Source organism: Hoplias malabaricus, chromosome 1 (assembly GCF_029633855.1).
Source record: "Hoplias malabaricus isolate fHopMal1 chromosome 1, fHopMal1.hap1, whole genome shotgun sequence".
Classification (NCBI taxonomy): domain Eukaryota; kingdom Metazoa; phylum Chordata; class Actinopteri; order Characiformes; family Erythrinidae; genus Hoplias; species Hoplias malabaricus.
Genome location: NC_089800.1, coordinates 46038215 through 46059804, shown reverse-complemented (window position 1 = coordinate 46059804; position 21590 = coordinate 46038215). Strand labels below are relative to the sequence as shown.

Here is a 21590-nt window from a genome sequence, read left to right as displayed (position 1 = left end):
CTAAACATACACTTCCAAAATCAGCTTGAGCAGTAGTAAAGAAAGTAACAGCTCAAACAACTACTTTTACATGTTGAGCAACTTATAGAACTGAAGTGGTATGTGAAGTTTCAACATAAGCCTTTGATGACAACTTACATACACTTACATTAATTCTTTTAAAAACGTATTGCAAAAAATGTTGGTTGTAATAAAAGGTGCTTTATTACATTTCTCCCTAGAATGTGCTGGAGCATTTCTGTGAGGATTTGATTTGAGGAGAGCATTAGCGCTGTCAGGTACTAATTTTAGATTATTACTTCTGGATCATGCACCCCAAATCATTCCAGAGGTGTTGAATGGTCCTTTGTTACTTAAGGGAATGCATTTCAACTGCTCTACAGTGTATACTCCCTGTAGCTGATACTTTGCATTAATTAAGGTGATATGCACCTCAATGTAGCAGAGTTCACTAATAATGAGGATCATCTACAAATATTTTGACACGTATATACATTTTTTTAATCGCCAAGTTTTTGCTAAATCCATCCATCCATCCATTATCTGTAACCGCTTATCCAATTTTAGGGTTGCGGGGGGTCCAGAGCCTACCTGGAATCATTGGGCGCAAGGCGGGAATACACCCTGGAGGGGACGCCAGTCCTTCACAGGGCAACACAGACACATTCACTCACACCTATGGACACTTTTGAGTCGCCAATCCACCTGCAACGTGTGTTTTTTGGACTGTGGGAGGAAACCGGAGCTTTTTGCTAAATCCTCTCCCCAATATTTTACCAACACTATTCAGAGAGCAAGGTAAATGTCCTCACTGGGACTGCTGGTCTTGGATGGCTGAGGCCTAACCAGAGGATCAAGCTCATGATCTGCTGATGACAGGGTCAATTCTTAAACCGCTAGGCCACTCAGGAACCCCATAGGTTCACTTTAAAAAGTTCTTTAAATACCAGTGTGCATTTGCCATCATGGAAGAACACAAATAAAGCAGGCAAAAAAGTTCATGTTAGCATTAAAATAGTTTTTGCCGTGTCATGTGTCTATATGTAACTACTGGCTTTGCTTAAGAACCCTGAAAGAATCTTACTGAAAGGGTGCACTTTACTCTGTTGCTTTTTCTGTCACTTACACTTCTAGGCAGGGGACACAGTGCTTTTCTGTACTTGCAAGAAAACCCAGGAATGGGAATTGTAGCTTTAATCACCGTTCAAGTAAAAGTGAAGACGCTTGAAGCTAAATTTAAAAAATGAGTATGAGCAAGAAAAAAACTTGTAGAAGTACACATGCTAACAGTGATCCTCAAAAATGAAGTGTTTGACCAGTCACGGAGCAGCATAAACATTTTTATTGCCTAAAACATAACTGAGTAAAAAGTGGATTAATTTACTCTCTAAAGTACTTCACTAAAATTAGAACTATTTGAAAATAGACAATACTAAAGCAAAATCCTAATTAGTCATAGGCTGTTGTAAATACTAAAGTAATTACCTCCACATCTACAGCCAAATACACTCCAAATTGAGACATTTGAAAAATTAATATATGGAGCACATTTGTTTTAGAGTTTGTTTTTGGAATCTCTCAGAAATTCAGTAATCAGCTGCAAATAGCCTCTCTCCACTGGCTCCCTCTGCAATCCTGGATTCTGCTCTAAATGATCTGGCCCACTCTTATATTACTGACTTACTCTCCCTCCATTGCAATGCAAGATCACTCAGATCTACCATTTTATTTTACTCTGTTTCTACTAAAATCACTTCTTTTGCAAATGTTTCTGCTTTCTTTATTAAGGTGTAACCAGCTTTATGCTATTTATTTAATTTCTTTTCCTCATTCTGCCATTCCTATCTTTATTTCATTCTCCTCTTCCATTGTAAAGCACTTTGGGCCGTGACAGTGGATTTTAAATGTTCTCTTTAAATAAATATCTCTTATTTACTTCTCATTCTGCACACAGACATATATCACATCCCTTTATAAGATCACGACTTTCTCCACACACCTCTTAAATGTACTATTAGAAACCCATATTTAATGGTTGAAAAGAAAGCTAGTATAATTTCTATTTATCTAAATTGCCATGCTTTCATACATCTTATTGAGCTAGAACCAAGCCAAACAGAAGCTTTCTGCTTCTGTGGACTCATTTGGGTTAGTGGTGTGACGCCACTAAAAAGCATCTCTGAGAAATGTTTGCTTTGTGTCTATATTACAGACTGTGCTCTAGTTAAGGGAAGACATAATGGATATGAAAGTGTACATGTTCCACATGACATTCTGTACCCTTGTAGGCAGTATTTATAGACCACATTGTGCTCTCAGCATTGTTGATGTTCTTGGTTACTTTCATGCCCATGCCATAATCCTTAAATTATTGTATTTTAGTTATAGCAGGATCTTTGATTTTAATAAAAAAAAAGCTAAAACAGTCTTCCTTCCAAAGAACAGTATTACATTACATAGTGAAATTTTTAGAATTAATTTAGAGTCAAAAGGTCTGTATATGTCATTGCCCTGGTGACAACACCCTTCCAATATTCTAATGTATAGCTAGATAGATAGATAGATAGGTAGTGGTGGAAATGAGAATTCCCAAAAAACTTGTATATGTGAGGTAAGATATAATAAATACAATGCTACAAGGAACTAATTGCAATAAGCAAATGCAGTAAAATATAAGAAAGGTTTGTAAAATATATAAATAATTCTGGGGCAACATGGTGGAGCAACAGGTAGCGTCACTGTCACACAGATCCATGGTCCTGGAGGTTGTGGCTTCAAGCTCCGCTCCGGGTGAGTTTTGTGTGTTATCCCTGTGTTCGCGCGGGTTTCCTCTCGGTGCTCTGGTTTCCTCCCACAGTCCAAAATCGTGAATTGGTGACTCGTAAGTGTCCACAGATGTGAGTGAATGTGGGAATGGCGGCCTCTACAGTGTGCGTTTATCACACGTTTGCTTTGTGTTGTGCTTTCCCGTTCAGTTTTTGTTTTCCTTTGCTTACCACATACTCCTTTAGCATATGGCTCTGTTTTTGTTTTGGTTCGGGTCTGCTCGCCCCGCATTAGCCCTGCCCTATCATTTGTGTTCCCACCTATGCCTTCCCAGGTGTTTCTTGTCTGTGGTGTCCTTCTACAGCCCGTGTCTGTGTTCCTTGGTTGTGGGTCATTGTTTGCTGTTGGTCTGTTGTCTGCCCTTCCCTTGTGCTGTATATTTCAGTCTCCATGTATCTCTGTGTTTGCTGAGTCCTGCACTGAGTTTTGGAGCTTGCTGTGGTGTCGCCTCTGGACAACCACCAAGGAACACTGATGAAATTGTCCAGCTCACTGCTCTGTACAGGAACTGCATAGAGGCTTTGGTCACTTCTTTGAGATTGGCCCGTCCTCTCATGGTCCCTCTAGAAGGTAAAGAATTGAGCCAGTTCATTTTCAAGCTCTGGGTCCTGGTTGGTCTGTTCAAAGCAGACATTGCAGAGATGAGCAGCTCTGACCAGAGCACTGCAGGGCCCTCAGCCTGTGAGGATGTCTGCTGCTGCTCCTGCTCCAGAGGAACCAAAGCTGCTCCTGTTACTGTGACTGTAGCTCCTGCCGCATCTAATTGTGTCCGTGAGTCAGCCCCTGGGACATCGAAGCTGACTCACAGAACTGTGCCCAGGCTGGTTTCTCGGACTGTTCCTCAGACACTTACCAGTCCTGGGCACTCCCTTGTGTCCGTATTTGTACCTCAGTCTGTCCTTGTTTTGGTCCCTGTGTCTGCTTTTATCTCAGTCCCTGTCACAGTGTTCGTGTCTGTCCCTGTTAATGTCTTGGTCCCTGTTCCTTTGCATAGTCCAATCCAGTCCAGCCACAGTACTCAGTTCCAGTCTTGTCACTTGTCTCTGCTCCTGCTCTGTCTACTGTCCAGTCGTCTAGGCCCGCTCCTGTCCACTCTCCAGTCGTCTAGGGCTGCTCCTGTCTACTCTCCAGTCATCTGGGTCCATTCCTGTCCCCTGTCCAGTCACCTAGGATTGTTCATGTCTTGTCACCCGTTTCTGGCTTTCATAGCCCGTTTATGTGTTCCTGGGTTGTGGGTCATTGTTTGCTGTTGTCTGCCCTTCCCTTGTGCTGTGCATTTCAGTCTCCATGTTTCTCTGTGTTTTCTGTTTGCAGTCAGTTGTCTATGCTTCATGGTGCTGTATCTAGTTTTCTGTGTTTGGTTCTTTTTATTGTCCAGGCATAGGCCCTTTGCTTTGTGTCTAGTCTCTTGGCTCCATTTAGTTATTGTTTAGTGTTTAGCCTTTGTGTTTAGCATCCATGCCCTGTCATTAGTGTTTCCACCTATGCTTCCTTTGGTCCTACCCTCTTGTTATCCTTCCCAGGTGTTTCTTGTCTATGGTGTCCTTCTACAGCCTGTGTCTGTTTTCCTTGGTTGTGGGCCATTGTTTACTGCTGGTCTGTTGTCTGCCCTTCCCTTGTGCTGTGCATTTCAGTCTCCATATTTCTCTGTTTGTTGTTTGCAGTCAGTTGTCTTTGCTTCGTGGTGCTGTATCTAGTTTTCTGTGTTTTGTTCTTTTTATTGTCTATTGTCCATGCTTAGACCCTTTGCTTTGTCTAATCTCTCTGCTCAGTTTAGTTATTGTTTAGTGTTTAGCCTTTGTGTTTAGTGTCCATGCCTTGTGTTTAGCATTTAGCTTCTGTGTTTAGTGTCCTTGCTCTGTGTTTAGAGTCCTTGTCTCTGATTGTAAATAAGGTCTCCTGCACTTACCTCCATCCCTGCTCCTAGTACCTTGTCCTTGACCACCCCTACACCCACAATTTGACAGCATTCCTACCTTGCTACCGTGGTTCTGGGTGGGCTCTGGACCCACTGCGATCCTGACCTGGAGAAGCAGCTACAGAAAATGAATAATAAATAATTCTGTGCTATTACAAAAACTCAGTTAAAGTAATCTTACAAATAAGAGACAGTGTAATGTACAAAAACTACAGTAAAAATAAATAAATTGTGTTCAAACATTTTGGATATTTATGGACCTGCCGTGGACACCGATATCTCTATCCCTACACTCAATATTCTCTAGAGCAGCTGCATGATCCTTAATTCAACATACTCAATTCAGTGTTTTCTAGAGAGGCATAAAGTGTCTAGACATTAGGCTGTGAATCCATGGACCTCCATTTTTTTGAGTGAGGAGGTCCAATCCTATACGTATGCAATTAGTTGGAGCAGTGTTTTTGATCCACAACTAATTGTTTAATATCAGTACCTGACTTCATCAAAGTTCTTATGGCTGAATGCCATGAAATGTGTCATTGTCTATTCTGAAGCCTTCTCTGATGAGAAACATTCTCTGCCTAACAAAAATGAGTCAGAAATGAGAGGGAAGTTAAATCATGGATGGATAAAATCAGAGTTAGCTTCCAAAAACCAAAGCTGGCCCTTTATTATTGTTTGAACTATCATTTCTATTGCTGTATTTCAAGGGAACTGTCATCATATTGTGAAATTTCTGAGCCAGATGAATACCAGCTGGACAAACAAAGCATTTACTTATCAGGTTTTCACATGTCTGTATAAGCCTGTCACATCTTTCCAAAGTGTCATAAAGTTAAGAACCCCTGTTCTATAGCATTTTAAATATTAAATGTGGGTTTTACACACCCAACAAATGCTTGGCCTTAAAGGTCACTTTAGTGAAATAATGACTCAAGCTGAAGTAAAAATACCTATTTGAGGAGTCTAAAATACAATTCTAATTTTATTTTTGTGGATAATTCCATATAAATCTACCTGAGTGGGGCAAAAGTTCACAAATGTACAGACCACAGCGAAGCTACAGCCTTCTGGGACCATGACCTCAAACAATATTTGAATAAAATGACAATTTGAGGGTAAATAAAATAAAACAAGAGACTGCTTGATTTAAATATTTTTATTAAAATCCTTTTGCAGCTTTTTTTCCCAACTGAAATTAACTACATTGCTTTTACAAACACACCACATAAAGTGCCAGTCAACAGTCAGTGAAATTAACAATAGAGTTCTACTTAAAAAAGATCGAATTTATGGTAGCAACGCTCCTACTAAAATGAACAATGTTCTAACATAACGTCTGTTAGTAAATTTGAATGAAAGCTAAATCCCAGAAGGTTATGTGAATATTCCTTGTTAGGGCTTGAATTAACAAACAATGAATTAATAAAAATAATAATAATAATAATAATAATAATAATAATAAATACAAAATCTATAAAAGCAAGCTTCAGGTAAGCATGTTGATCATGCAGGCTGACCGTGTCTCCTTAGGACACATTATTCCAAAACTCGGAGAATTTTCTGTGTTTTGCCTATTAGGCAAAAAATAAACACACCACAGATATTACTTGTACATGTAACAAACAGTATGCAATTGCATACAGTAGAAAACAATACACAGTGCATTCAAAAACACACACAGCCACTGTTCAAATGTTTGCAGTTAAACACAGAGTCAGAGTTAGGCTACTTGAAAGAATATGTTCAATAGGTTATAAAATGTCCTCATAAACCTGTGGATCCATTTCATTGATCTGTATGGTGGCCCTGAGAGTCAATAGATAAAAAGACACAGCATGTATATCATAGATGAGGACACCACTACATTAGCACAGATGTATTAAGGATAACCCAACAACATTAAAGCAGAACACTAAATATTACATTTGCATAATTTTCCATTCATCTCGTAGTGATCTCCAGTGAATTGTGTTCTCCTTGATGTTTTTGTGTTGAATTTCAAATGCTGTTGTGGTTTGACTCTCTGGACCTCTATAGTTCTGTATAGAAGTATCTCTTATCTGGACCTTAACAAAATTATTGACAAAACACTGACATTCTTGTTATTGTACATAGTGGAAGTTGCATGTTTGGGAATTACTGTATTGCATTTTGTAAATTACTCATAAAAAAAGGGAAGGTTGTTTGGAATGTTGATTAAACATAAGGTGGCTGAAGTGGGATGGCCCATGAAGTTTGTCTGTAAACAGTATCTTCACTCACACAGTAAATATGAGATCACCCATTCAGAATTACAATTCTCTGAAGACACATGGTTTTTTTCTATCCACCTGTTCTTTTTATGTATAATATCTACCTTAAATATGCATCAGATTTATAGAAACACAAATAATACCCTGAATTAAAGGACTTGGACTTTCATTAGGCATTGATGTGATATATATACTCTCCCACAGGAATGAAAGCAGGTATAAATGCTACCTTAGTGAAATGGGCCTTTTGTGTCAGTGATAGCAGCTCTGAAATCACAGCAGATCAATTCTGACTGCTAGAGTCTAGAGGTCAGCCCCTGAGAGATTTGTATGTATTTTTTAAGAGGATAAGCTGTTCACCGTGCATTTTCATTCAGGCTTGACACTGGCCTTTACAAGCCTGTGATGTTTGCCCATGCTGGGAAAGAGTCCACATGGAACATGGCCTTGCCCCAAGTGTTTATGGCCAGTGTGATGCAAAAGATCCCAATTATGTTCATCATTATTCCTGCCTTTGCCTGGAAGAGATGGAAACAAACATGTAATTGGCATCACAACAAAGAAAAACAAAAGCTTAATTTTAGACTATAGACACACGGATGTGGGGTCATATTGTCTCTTCATCAATAACACCTACTAAACAAAAGGGACAAATTGAACTTTAACCCATTTATGCCCATCTGTTAAATTCACAATAATAATGAAATAAGGACACATGCTTCTGCAAATGATCTGGATGATAGGAAAACTTCAGATAATTCTAAGTAACTTGGATGACTATATGCATTTGAATGTATTTTTTATGACATGTAACTTTGACAATTACGTTTTGATTTTGTTTTTTCTTTTGTTAAAAAACTAAGCTGTCCCACATAACTAAAACTTTATCAATATACAGTGATTCAAACATCCTGATCAGACTGGCATATTGGCCTAAGGAAATGACAAATTTTAAGATATAGAAATGAATTTAATGTATGTTAAAGTGACAAGAAGAATGTTTTTGTGACAGCAAATTCTATCTCTATAAAGGGTCTTAAAAGGGGCTGTATATGATCTACCTGTTGGAAATGTTAATACAGGACACAAATGTAGCTGTTGTGACAGAAACATTTATGTGCTTTTAGGTGTGTTTTTTAATGTATATAATTAGAAATTTTCTGATATTTATAGAATGTAAAAAAATTCACAATAAATGTATCACTAGAAACATTCCCAAAATAAAATAAAATAACATATACTGATGTATAAGAATGTATTTCCTTCAGCTGTGAAGTTGCTGTTTTGGAGATATAAAATTGTCTTCCTGGGCTAACAATTTACAACATTTTGAGCTACTACAAACTTAAATCTAAGCCCAGATTAGAAAGTAACTTTCCAGACAGATTTGTTCATAGCTGTTCAAATCAAGTTTCCCAGCTAAGTAAGGCCTCGAAGCCACATTGGAATTCTTACCATGTCTGAAACCTTGAGGTAACCATAGGAGAAGACGATAGCGTTGGGTGGAGTTGCCACGGGCAACATGAAGGCAAAAGAGGCACTGAGAGTGCAGGGTACCATCACATACAGGGGGTTCATTCCGATGGACTGGGACTAGAATAAATCAATAAAAATAAAAAGTGTGGTCAACATTCGGCTTAAATGTAAATGACAAGTGCTCTGCTGTAATTCTATTGTGTCTCTGACTCAGATCTCAACTTTAAGTGGTTGTTTTCTTTTGCCGTGCATCTTCATTTAGTGTGTAATTAAGCTGTGATTCTTCAGAATGATATATCCAGGCTGACTCATGTCTCAAAGAGAGTAGCCGCTCATCAGAAGCATTACACAGCTGAAGAGCAGAAACCATAACACAAAGGCTGACACATAGTAATTTAGGCTTTTGAGACATGGATTAGATTTTTTTTGGGTGCAAAAGAATACAGCTGATCCTGGTTTGGGGAATGTGTGTGTGTGTGTGTGTGTACCAGTAATATATCATGCTGTGGGGACCAAAACCTGTTTCCACACTCAAATTGGGGGGTTTCTCCTTGCTTGTGGAGACCACAATCTGGTCCCCACTGTGTAAATTATTAAATTATAAGAAGATGTTTTAAAGTTAGGGTAAGGTTAGGTTTAGCATAAAGTTAGTAGCAGTTATGGATAAGGTAAGGATGAATTAAAAAATGGGAATGAAAGTAATGGCCCCACAATGCATGAAAGCAAATGTGTGTATGTGTGGGTGTGAGTGAGTGAGAGAGAGAGAGAGAGAGAGAGAGAGAGAGAGAGAGAGAGAGAGAGAGAGAGAGAGACTGCATTTTTTTAAACAGGCATGAACATGTGCATGAAGTTGCTTAAACGAGCACGGCCTTAATTAAAAGCAAGGAGAAAAAGTCTTTCCTTCAACTCGCCACAAAGAATATACATAGGAACAAATGTTATAAACAGATATGAATGCAGAAAAGTACTGACTGGTGTCAGTGGTCAAATTTTACTACTGTGTTTCATGAACTGTAATTATGTTATTGCTTTTATAGTGCTGAATGCTTTCTTACAATGAGGCAAAACTGCACATTTAATTTAATGCACCAAAATATAATCATTACAGTACTGTGCAAATGACAGAGACCATTTCAGCCATTCCAGGTAAGACTGGCATTAAATCAAACTGTTCATTCAACAACAGAAATATGAATACCACAGGTTTGGAGTTAGTTTCTATGGAATGGTGAGTGTAAATCTGAAGCTGGAATAAGTTAAATATGCAGCCAGCTTCAAATCAAAATTTTTGAAGAGTGGAAAATATATTGGCAGATTTCTACTGAAAAATCTGGAAACAATTTAGAAGATTCTATGTAATTTTCTGTTAAAATTGATGTTATCCAACGCTGAAATCTGAATATGGAATGATATTGGGGAGCAGGTTGTGCAGCAGGAAGTGTTGCTGTCACAACGCTCCAGGGTATTGGGGTCGTGGGTTCCAGCTCTGGGTAAATCTCTATGAGGAATTCAGTGTGTTTTCCCTGTGTCCGTGTGAGTTTCCTCCGGGTACTACGGGTTCCCCACTCACACTGAGCCAAGATTGGTACTAAATTTTATGACCATATTCACTGCTCTCTCTCTCTCTCTCTCTCTCTCTCTCTCTCTCTCTCTCTCTCTGTCTCTCTCTCTCTCTCTCTCTTCGCTCATACTGAGCCAAGTGTTATAGTGGAGCTTTGTGAGTTAACTAAAAGGAAACAGCGTAGTGCTGTGTACACAGTGTTCAGAGGGTAGGGGACGTACTCACGAGCCATAGCTGAATTGAAGCTGTTTGAGAACTTGGCTAGCTGTTATAGGGGCCTCTGAAAGGGCTTGGAGTAGTTCACTGGAGCTGAATGGACAATGGAGTGTGAGAATCTGGGCTAGAATGCTGCTTCAGTGTTGCTGGCACTTGCTCACTTACTAATGTGGGGTATATTCTTTGGCATTTGGATTTACACTAGGCTTCTTATTTGTACTTTTTGGTATTCTTCAGCTTCTAAATAAGGTGTTGTTCTTATTAGGGCTGTAGTCAAGATGGCATTTGATGAGTTCAAGCATTTCTTTATTAATGAGCCTGTATTTATTAATGCGTTTCTTTTTTTTCCATATAAAGCTTACTGAGTAATAAAGCACCCAATAACAATGGATTCATTTATAGCCCTTAAACATACTAAAAGAACATTAGATAGGAGACCAGAAATATGCAGCTTGCCTGGAACCTAAATATGCTTTTATTCGCGAACTTCTATTTTGAAAATGCACCACCGAGATTAACGTGTTTTGGCTGCGAGACAGACACCGTGAGTCTTCTTACAGCCTTCATTAAGGCGCCTGTTCAAATATAAAGCTGCTCCAATCATCTGCTTCACTGTCAGAGTCTGGGCTTGAGGTCTGTAGTGTAGTATGTAAAGTTCCATAGTGTGTTGTAACTCTAAAGTTAATGTTAATCAAATGCTGTTCTACATCATAATAAATGCAGCATTTTACTGCCTTATCTACGTAAGAATATTTTGGGAATGGGATGGGCTTTGACTCAGCAAACTCACTCAAAAGTGAGAAATGGAAGCACATTGATGTTAATGTTGTATCTAGTGTTATAACGATAAGCTAGTGATTTAGAGATTGACATTGATGTCACTTCGAGAAATTCGAAAATTGTAAACTTGCATATGTATATTATTACCATTTTTTGGGGGTGATATGGTACAGGTGGGGCACGGAAATTCCCCTTCGTCTGAGGTGGGGAATGATAGAAAAGTTTGAGATCTACAGTCTTAAAGAGAGCTTTAAAACAACACGACCCATGAGAGAAACACAGAGGTGTACATCCCAAATCACTCTAAGTATAATGCAAGTAATGAAATTACTGCGTCTAGATTTTATTAGTGCATTATTTCTAATACGGCATAATGTATATTCATTTATATTTAGGAATTTAGAATCTAGTGCTGGTTGCATGTACATTGTAGTTTAATGACATATGTACTTCAGCACAGAGGGAGTGAGGAGGTATTTGAATTTCAGCCAGAAACAGGTGTGCTCTGTCATGTCAGCATTTAAGAAAATATTCCTCTACCTTCATCCACACGAGAACAGTGACAACAAAAAGCGCTTTAGAAAACATCAGTTTCCAGTGACATTTGTGGACGGGAGGCCAAATCACAGGCATAAACCTTAGTTTTTTAAAATAAACAGATCGGTGCGGATGGGGCCAAAATCTGCAGGTGAATCATATTCAAATATCTCCCCTCCTATTTACAAAATAAATATTGTATTGATTAAAAGCTCAGACTGATAATTAGTATGATTTTGCAAGTGATTTAACACATTACAACTTTTAATTTTTATTGCGTCTTTGGAAAGTACTATTTAGGTTTGTAGACACAAAGTGACTTAAAGGGGATGTCTAAAATTGTGGGGAAACGCAATCCTTTCTTGCACACCTATGAAGCAGGAATAGAATATCCTCATTTCAGTTTATGCTTTTTAAATATGTGGGGTGCTTTTCATTGTGCACAAAATCTACAGATGCCATTTCTCTTCCATGAGCAGAGAGAATGAGTGAGAGAGAGTGAGAAATAGAGAGAAATCCTAGCATACTGGACCAAGACAGTTTGTTTTTTTAGTAATTTACAGACACTAGACATTGGGGTTTCGTAAATATATTAGACTGGTTTTCAGCTCACAAACAGACTGAAGAGCTAGCAAATGGAGAGAAAACATCTTCTGAACTTTATAAAAAGTGTCTTTAGATTACAATCTTTTAAGGTTGCCTTTAAGTGCTAAGGCTCTCATGCTTACCATTGAGGCAAGTACAGGCAGGAAGAGTGTGGCTGTGGCCACATTGCTGGTACACTCAGTGAAAGTGGCGATCAGGAGACACAGGACAATGACAATGGCCCAGGGAGGGATACTGTGCAGAGGGGTCAATTGGTTACCCATCCACTTGGACAGGCCAGACTCCTGCAGTAAATAAGACAGATTTAGTGGAACTCTTTATTATTTTACTCAGAACATGCTGCATGAGATCATATTTAAATTGCATAATTACATGATTTATATAATATTTGAAGAGATTTCATCATAAACAGACAGAAATTAACAATATGCATTAGTACTGTTTGATAATGGAGACAGATGGCTTTATTATTAAGCAGCATGTAAAGTTAAATGCTTAGGTGGGGGATGTGGAATGTAAATCACTGGACGTTACCTCACTCCCTTTGGCCAAGGCAAATCCACCACCCAGAAGCAGCACTATGTTCCAGGGCATTTTTTTCTGGGCCACCTTCCATGTAAGCAGAGGAGGTGTGGGGATGGCAGTGGATGGAGCTGTGGGAGAAAAATAACTAAATGAAACCACAAAAAACACATTGAAGTTAGCACATCAAATTTACGACCCAAATAAATTCAAACTGAACGGAACTGATTTAAAAGCAGTCCACTGTAATACTATAGAGCACTGTTCATTTTGTCAGCTGGTTGTACATGAATAAAATACATGAAATATACACAGTGTATACATGATATATACGTCATGTCTGTTTTTATGAACTGCTTGACTTATTTGAATAGTGCGAATGTAAATCTATTTAAGTAGTTTTCATGTGGTTTAAGTAACACCTAGTTTGTGTATACACATCAAACATATTTAAGGATAATTAGTTTCAACCTGTACAGCTCTTAAATATAATATTGTTCCAATAAATAAACTGAAGCCTTCACTGAAGAGGTTAAGTTCTCTCACTTGGGCTGGATCCAGCGGGTGAGCTGCAGCAGAGCTGTGGGGGCTTTGAGGGCAGAATGAATAGAAGCACAGCGATGAGCACTGCCACCGTGGCATCTGTCACGTACCTGTAGATTTACACAGTGACATTAGCAACTGATCCAATTTCCAAGTTCCTTTTAACAGGGAAAAAGCCTTGTGTGTTCTTTACTCAATAGTGTGTTTAACATCTATCATCTCCATATACCACAGTTATGATTAAGTGAAATTATGACAAGGTGAATGAGCACTTTGCTACTTGAAGTTGCATGGTGTAACCCTTACTCTGCGTCTGAGTTGAAGATGTGTGTGGCCCAGCCAGCAACAAAGCCAGGATCCCTGGTGAACCACAGAACCACGAGTAGGCAGAACAGAGCCAGGATGCTGCACTCTCCATACGACATGGGTCCCAGCTGCCGGTGCTCCTCTCGGATCACGTTATAGGCTGCAATCTCCTTCTCTGTTTTCACACTTCCACAGCCCCATGTCTTTTTGAAGCTTGAGAAAGTGAAATGTGGAAATAACTGCATTAATTAAAGGAGCAGTGTACCATTAACTGTTATGAAATTATGAAAGTGATTATTATAAATTTTTCTGCACTTGTTCTAAAAAGTGCAACTCACATGAGATAAGAGAAAAATTATGCCACAGGAGCCAGACCTCCTGGGGGCCACTAGGTGTAAATATAATGGCTGATTCACAAGACAAATCACTAGGGAATATGCCTATTTGCTCCTTTAATGGCGGGTGTGTTAAAACTACTTTTAAACTTTTTTTTTCCCCTTTCCGCAGAACCACCTGTTTTAACTTTACCAGTGTATACACTCTACCTTTCAAACTGTACATTTTCACAGGAAAAAGAAACATTCTGAGAAGTCTTTTTATGAAACTATTCGTATAGTAGCAGATTGAGCTGATTTCATTCTTTTAGGGTGAATTTTTTTTTTACTTTAGGGTAGATTTTTCCCTGAACTTCACTTTTAATGGATGAAATAATACTTACTTGAACCCCATGAAAAGGAACTGCAGCCACAGCCAGGCTAAGGTCAGCATGATGATCATGTTTGGAAACGCAAAGCCAAACCAGGAGGCAAAATTAATAATATCACCATTCTGTGGGAACAATCTTAGGCAAAGAAAAAAGGGCAAGTCACTCCATTTGTCGCAGTGAGAGAAAGAAAAGAAGCTATGGCAAAGTGAAATAATGGGTGATAGATAGAAATGGGAGTAAATGAGGGTTTGAAGAAGGTAGATATTCAGAGAGGTTCAAAGACGTGTGCTGTAATGACTGGTAATTAGGTGTAATGCCTACTGGTTCATTTGACCCATGAGTACCAGGTTAGGGCCTGTGCCTGTGATGGTGGCTGTTCCCCCGATGCTAGCAGCATAGCACACACACAGTGTCATGCCTTTACAAATCCGCCTCCTCTCTGTAGCCTCCTGGCGCCTGGCTGCCTCGGCTGACACTTCCAGACCACTCACCACCACTACGGGAAAATAAACATTGTAGGTATAGTATAGTAGAAGCAGCAATGACATTCAGACAGCAGAATGGGTCAAAACCTGTCTCCAGTTTATTTATTTATTTATTTACATAATAAAATTCCTAATTTTTGGACTAATACACTGTTTTTTCTGTATTCAATTTAGAAAGCTTTTACCTTCTTCTGCAAAGTGGCCATTTTTTAAATGCATATTTTTTGGCAACAATTTACTCTAGGTGTTCATTCATAAGACTACATGATACCTACATAAGCCTTTGACAACAATTTGAACTGACACCTACAAAGACATGTATAATGTTCTAATCCTTCAAGTGTCACTTGGCAGAGTTTAGGGTGGAAGGCATGCTCACATTAATATGTTTATGTTCACTGCCTCTGTTGCCAACAACAAAATCATCATATTTGTGAGACAATCCTTTGTATTAAACTGAAAAAAATGCACCCTTACACTTCCTCATTTACTGTACATAACTAGAATGAGAGAATGGGGAATAAAATGCCAGTAATATTGTTTGTCCTGCTGCACCAAGAGTTCAGCTTAATTTCTAACGTCTCATTCCACCCTATATACTGCACAGTGCAGGTCATAAAATAATGGTTTCGGCTCTCATATACTGCTTTATATGCATCGAATTATAAAACCATTTATATTTGGCTATGAACTTCACAGTCAAACTTGTGCCCTGTCTTGGCTGTAGTCATTTTTATGTAGTCATTTTATAATCTTTGAAGAACACTATGTAGTGAGTATAGTGAATTGGGACACAGCTCAAGCCTCTGTTTTTGATTTGCTGTTCTGCAAGTGCTAGCAGATAGACATAATAAAGCACGTGATAAAATGCATGAAATTTGATCTGACTGTTCACATTAATGTTGCATGCCAACAAGTCTGACATGTAGGACAACGTGAAAATGACTCGAGTCTGATTTGAAAAAGAAAAAAAATAAATTTCACATGTTCTCACAGCCCTGAAAAAAATCTGATCAAGTCACATGATGTCTGGGTTCAACTGCAGTTATTACAAACACAAGAACTGGCAAGAAAGGATGGTTGGTATAGCCCTCCCTCAACCCAAACCCTTTCTAGTGCTACCTGGCAAGCCTCCATGCCATGCACAGCTTTCTACCACCCTCACACAAACAATGGCATTGAATGATTTCATCAGTGACTGAAGAATGACATTAGAACACACTAATGTCCAATGCGCCCAAGGGTGCTCTTTAAACAGGCCTTCAGCCTCACTCTGCTACATTAAAGCAGAGAAGTTCACAAGTCATTTTCTGCAAGTCCAAATCAAGTCTTGAGTCTCTCACCAGGAGTCCATGTCTCTTATGGTTGAAAAGCATGAATGCCACATGTTTCTAACACTGCATTTCTTATGAGTTTAAATCATGTTCTATACTGTCATTCTTTAGCACACACTACAGCAATTGTTCCCAAAGTTGGGGGGGGGGGGGGGGGCATGGCAAGGCAAATGAGCTACACATGTTTGAGCACTGCTAGCAAAAGATGGACAAGTTTGTGAGAGCTAAACATGCAGCAGATGATGAGTTTTCTCAAGCCACAACTTTCAAAGAGAAAACAAGAAAATATGATGAGGCATATCTCAAAGCAAGCTCATACCAGTCAGTGAAGAGATGTGGGGATAAAATATTCTCATCTACAAAAAGGGGGCACGACAGAAAATGTTTGGGAACCACTGGCCTAGTGAATATACAGTACTTCAACCAGGCTAAATGGGCCAGGCTATGTCTCAAATAGCGCTGCGCTTCCTACATTATGCACTAAGCAGGTGATGAAGCTACAGCTTCTGCACCAAAATAATCCACTGAATGTTAGAAAAAGAGCAATGCAGTGCATGAATGCCCATTCAGAGACAGATTCATGCACATTACACACAGACATAAGTTATGAATGTGAACCATCAAATTTCAGTCTGATTTTAAAATGTGAATGTAGTGACAGTTTACACTAATTGGAATAAGCCTTTTTAGATGTCGTTTATGTAGTTTTATGACTTAAGGTACGTGTCACGTAGCCTTGTAACACCTCAGTTTATTTGGACAGTGATGATCGTTAGCAATCACTAAACAAAAATGTAATAATATAGTGTGACACAAAGCGTGAATACTAGATATTGTGAGTTTACTAATAAGAAACATGCTGCAGACTATTGCGTTTCTCTCTTAGTCCACAGGGTTGGAAGTTGGACTGAAATTTCTCAGGTGTATATGGCTCACCTTGTGCACTTTTGTATTTGGCCGGCTGGCTGAACTGAGCATCAGGAGCAAGACTTTCCTCCTCGCTGCAGCTGATCTCAGCTGGCTCATTTTCCTGACTGTTCAGCTGCTCCAAAACAGCCTGCACTATGGGCACCATCATAGCTGTGGTTGCTGTGTTACTGATCCACATGGAGAGGAAGGAAGTCACACCCATGAAGCCCAGCATCAACCTACATGAAAGTTAAAAAAGCATAAACATTTTTAAAAGTGTCCCAATCAACAGATGGGTCAAACAGTAATTAGCCGAGAATAAATGTAAATAATAAATATTTCTCAAAATCATCTAAAAACTAGCGATGCACCAATATGGGCATTTTGCACTGATGTCTATCTCTAGTATTTGTCCTGTGTATATCTGCTGATGCCAGTATGAAATGAATTAAACAAGTCTTGCTTTTTAATTGTCATTGCACAGTTGTTAAATTAATTTGTGCCTCCATATTTTACTATTTAACCAGCCCATTGGCAGTACACACACACACACACACACACACAAACACACACACACGCCCAAAGGAGTGGTCAGCCATCCAAGTGCCCAAGGAGAAGTTGGGAATTAGGTGTCTTGCTCCAAGGATTCTCAGCTTGGACCATAGCTAAAGGAATAATAATAATTTTCAAAAACAAACACTGGCAGTAAACACTGACATTTTATAAGCCAGGATTTGCATTACCGAAAAATGTATTTCTATACGGATACCAGACAAATTGTATTTAAAATGTGAACACGTCTGATAATACAGCTCCAAATATACCAGGCAGGTGGCTTTATATCTCTGTAATTTGTGGAAATTTAAATCAGTGGTTTAAAGCAAGGTACAATAATCATTTAATAATGACTATTTAATTATTATACCTGCTTCATCACATATGAGTGTTTTTCCATTCGTCCTTAAATTTAAAGTGGTTTCACACAGGTACCTTCTAATGCATTTTGCTACATTATCTTCAGTTTGCAGTTTGCCGTGCTCAGAGAACAAATGACATGGGCCTGAATTTATGAAACATTAAAGCTGTAATTTATTTTTTTATATGATCCATATATTGACCATGATACATTTAAAGTCTGCAGAAGTAATTTACTGCAGTGTAGGCTACAGTGTTTTTGGGCTGAACAAAAGAAGAAGCCTGGTAACATAAAATATTAAAATGAATGTTCATATAACACGGGCGGCACAGTGGTGCAGCAGGTAGTGTCGCAGTCACACAGCTCCAGGGACCTGGAGGTTGTGGGTTCAATTCCTGCTCCAAGTGACTGTCTGTGAGGAGTGTGGTGTGTTCTCCCTGTGTCTGCGTGGGTTTCCTCCGGGTGCTCCGGTTTCCTCCCACAGTCTAAAAACACACATTGGTAGGTGGATTGGCGACTCAAAAGTGTCCGTGAGTGTGTGAGTGAATATGTGTGTGTTGCCCTGTGAAGGATTGGCGCCCCCTCAAGGGTGTGTTCCCGCCTTGTGCCCAATGATTCTAGGTATGCTCTGGACCCTCTGTGACCCTGAACTGGATAAGCGCTTACAGATAATGGATGGATGGATTCATATAACACATAAATACTTTAAATCTGGCAAGAGCTTGATTTTCAGTCTGGTTTCTATCTGCCACAACTCTGAATGTTCAATTACTAGATGCATTTATTCGAAAGTGTTTCCTAATATTTAGAAAACAGCAGGAAAAACAGTTAATTCAGACTCGTATAATAGAGGTTATTTTTTAAACACATTCTAAAATCAGTATTTTAGAATTCTGTTTGTAGGTGTAATGACAGTAATGTTTTAATATAGTCACATATAGCTTTCTGAATGCAGGAAATGCACAGAATTTTTCTTTAGCAATCAACAATACGACAACAGATGAGATTAAATATAAGATTAAAAGATTAAAACACTAAGGTATTCCTTTAGTGCCAATTTTTGTTCCCAACATTAATTCATGTGTCTAACTGTAACACAACTCAAGACAGACTGTGACTGCAACATGTGGCAAAGTAACTACATTATTATATTTTGATCCATATGTGTAAGGCTGTAGAATGTGCGAAGTCACTCACAGTGCTGGACGCACTCCTACGAGCAGCAGGACTCGAAGAGCAATGCGTTTGTGAAGGTTCCAGTGCTCCACAGCCACTGCCACCATCAGGCCACCCAAAAATAACATATTAGTGTCCTTTAGGTACTGCATGCACACCTGGAGAATGGAAGCAGAACAAACATTGCAATTACTCTGACCACATTTGTGTAGTGTGCACTTTCCCTTATCCCTTATGTTTTTCCAGAAAACATACAAAGAAATAAAAACTTGTTGACAAGGTTTTTCTGAGACAAACAGAAATTCACTGGTGATTATAATATATTAATAAATTATAACACCTTTTCCCCCATGTATCACTTCCAGACTGAATGGACACCTTGATCATTTGCACTGTTTATGGGAGCACTGTCTTAAATAGAAGAACCAAAGAGGCTCCTTTAGTGTTATACTACAGACCAGTCATTTATGGCTGCCTGAAGGACATTTCCAAGAGTAGGTCATTCACAAATATTTCTTCCTCTGATGTCCCTCCAAAGCTGTGTCTGGTCCTCCTCTATTTGGTACCATTGTTAATGTATGATAAGAATAAACATGAAGACCTCTATTAGGATGTAGTGTCTGTAGTAAATTTAGACTCCTGATAAAGACATGTCCCTGTCACAGTGATGTACGTGCTCTTTATTCAGTAAGATAATGATAAGGCGCTATAATGATGTGTTTATTTATTTCAATGACTGAGTATATCAGAAAACACTTCAGGAGCCTTCTGTGCAGAAATAGATATAAGCCATCATTTCAAAGTGCTGACAAACATTTCTCCCATTTGTAATACTCTGTTTACAGTGTTGAGCACCTGTTTGGACTTCATGATTCCGAAGAGTGGGAAGAGAAGAGCAGGCAGTAGAGCAGTAACAGCCAGCGGCAGAGCCTCTGTACACCAATACACTGCCATCAACATGATCACATATGCACAGCTGGCCTCCTGGAACCAACACACACACTCAGGTTCAGCACCACATCTCAGAGCATCTCTCATATGCACTACAGGAACAGACATTTGACATAGGGATAACAGGCAATAACAGCGCTCTTTTATTCAAGATTCAGAAAAGTATCATATTTTCATGTAATTACTTTTAACTTCTATTGAAAATATTCCAAAAACTGTTGTTTTAACACTTAATATAAAGTAAATAGCTAAGCATTTGAATTTCCCCACCAATGCCATTAAAAACATAATAAAAAATCTACATGTTTGAGGACACATTTACCTGCCTCAATTAAATAAGACATGTGAAATTAATTTGTGTTATTATGTTTACCTCAGGACACAGCTGGCTTGGTAGAACTATTTCTGTCCTATTTTTACTTTTTCCAAGTGGCAATGCTATGTGAAATTCGCTGTATAAATGTCACTTTTTCTTCTAATTATTATTATTATTATTGTTATTATTATTATTATTATTATTAGTAGTAATAATAGTAGTAGTAGTAGTAGAAGTAGTAATAGTAGTAGAAGTAGTAGTAGTAACCATTTAACCAGGAAAATCCAAACAAACGCAAGTTATCTGAAGTTACAGTGCTGCACTTGATGGTACCTACGTGATGCGGTCACTGACGTAATGAAGAAAAAAACAGTGTAAAGTTAATAAACAACAGCAAACGAAGCCATAACATACCCTTGTACCAATAACAAGTGGCAAAGGAAGAAGGACCAAAGGAGTGAAGAAAAGTATCAAGCCATTCTTGAAGGTCCAGATGGATTTAAGTAAGGGTGACATCTCCAGCAGTGAGGAGGGATCCTACAAATGAAGTTGTACACGGACCCTCTCTTTTTAAATTGGGAGAGAGAGAGAGAGAGAGAGAGAGAGAGAGAGAGAGAGAGAGAGAGAGAGAGAGAGAGAGAGGTGTGTGTGAGAGAAATATATATAGAGGTGTGCGCGCGCGTGTGTGTGTGTGTGTGTGTGAGAGAGAGAGAGAGAGAATGAGAGAATTATCTCGGATGAATTTACGCTCACGTGACGAAATGCAGTTTGTTTAATTTCTGCTTATGTGTGTTTACAGGGGGGTGCGTTTTTTAATTTAATCACTATTGTTTTTAAATAAATGTTTTTGCTGTTCACTCTCTAATTTACCCATCTGCTCGCAGCAACAGGTTGACTAATGTCTGGCCACTCGTTGGAACTGGGAATATCAGTTATATTAGAGCGCCCCCTTGCGGGAAACAGCACCGTTGCCCTGCCATAGGTTTTCTTTGCTTTGCAGTGACTGTGAGGTCATGACCATCACAATTGGGACATTAGGGAAGAAAGTAAATATTTTAATCGGAATGTCTTGATATACTGTAACAGAGTGTTTTAGCTGCATGAGCAATAGAAACATTGGAAAGCTTAACATAAAATCATTATAAATTTAATGTCCAAATAGATTTTCAGTATAGTTTAATGTTTATGGAGTTGTGCTATGGATTTATGATTGTTTATATTTAATCAAATGTAGTATATTAAAAACTAAAT

The 21590-nt window shown here is 38.7% G+C and overlaps 1 protein-coding gene across 2 annotated transcripts; it reads right to left on the bottom strand.

The window, feature by feature from the left end:
• Positions 1 to 6287: 6287 nt before the first annotated feature.
• slc13a5b (solute carrier family 13 member 5b) lies at positions 6288 to 20889 on the bottom strand. Of its 2 annotated transcripts, XM_066678378.1 has the most exons (12): positions 20754 to 20889; positions 19928 to 20056; positions 19094 to 19230; positions 17008 to 17219; positions 14574 to 14748; positions 14265 to 14387; positions 13547 to 13759; positions 13250 to 13350; positions 12710 to 12828; positions 12298 to 12459; positions 8455 to 8592; positions 6288 to 7517 (listed from the first exon to the last, which is right to left on the bottom strand). In XM_066678378.1, the coding sequence occupies exons 1-12, from the start codon at positions 20853 to 20855 to the stop codon at positions 7392 to 7394; spliced, it is 1737 nt and encodes a 578-aa protein (XP_066534475.1). In that variant the 5' UTR covers positions 20856 to 20889; the 3' UTR covers positions 6288 to 7391. The 2 variants fall into 2 exon arrangements, with proteins under 2 accessions (XP_066534475.1, XP_066534484.1); XM_066678387.1 differs by lacking the exon at positions 8455 to 8592.
• Between the last annotated feature and the right edge of the window lie 701 nt (positions 20890 to 21590).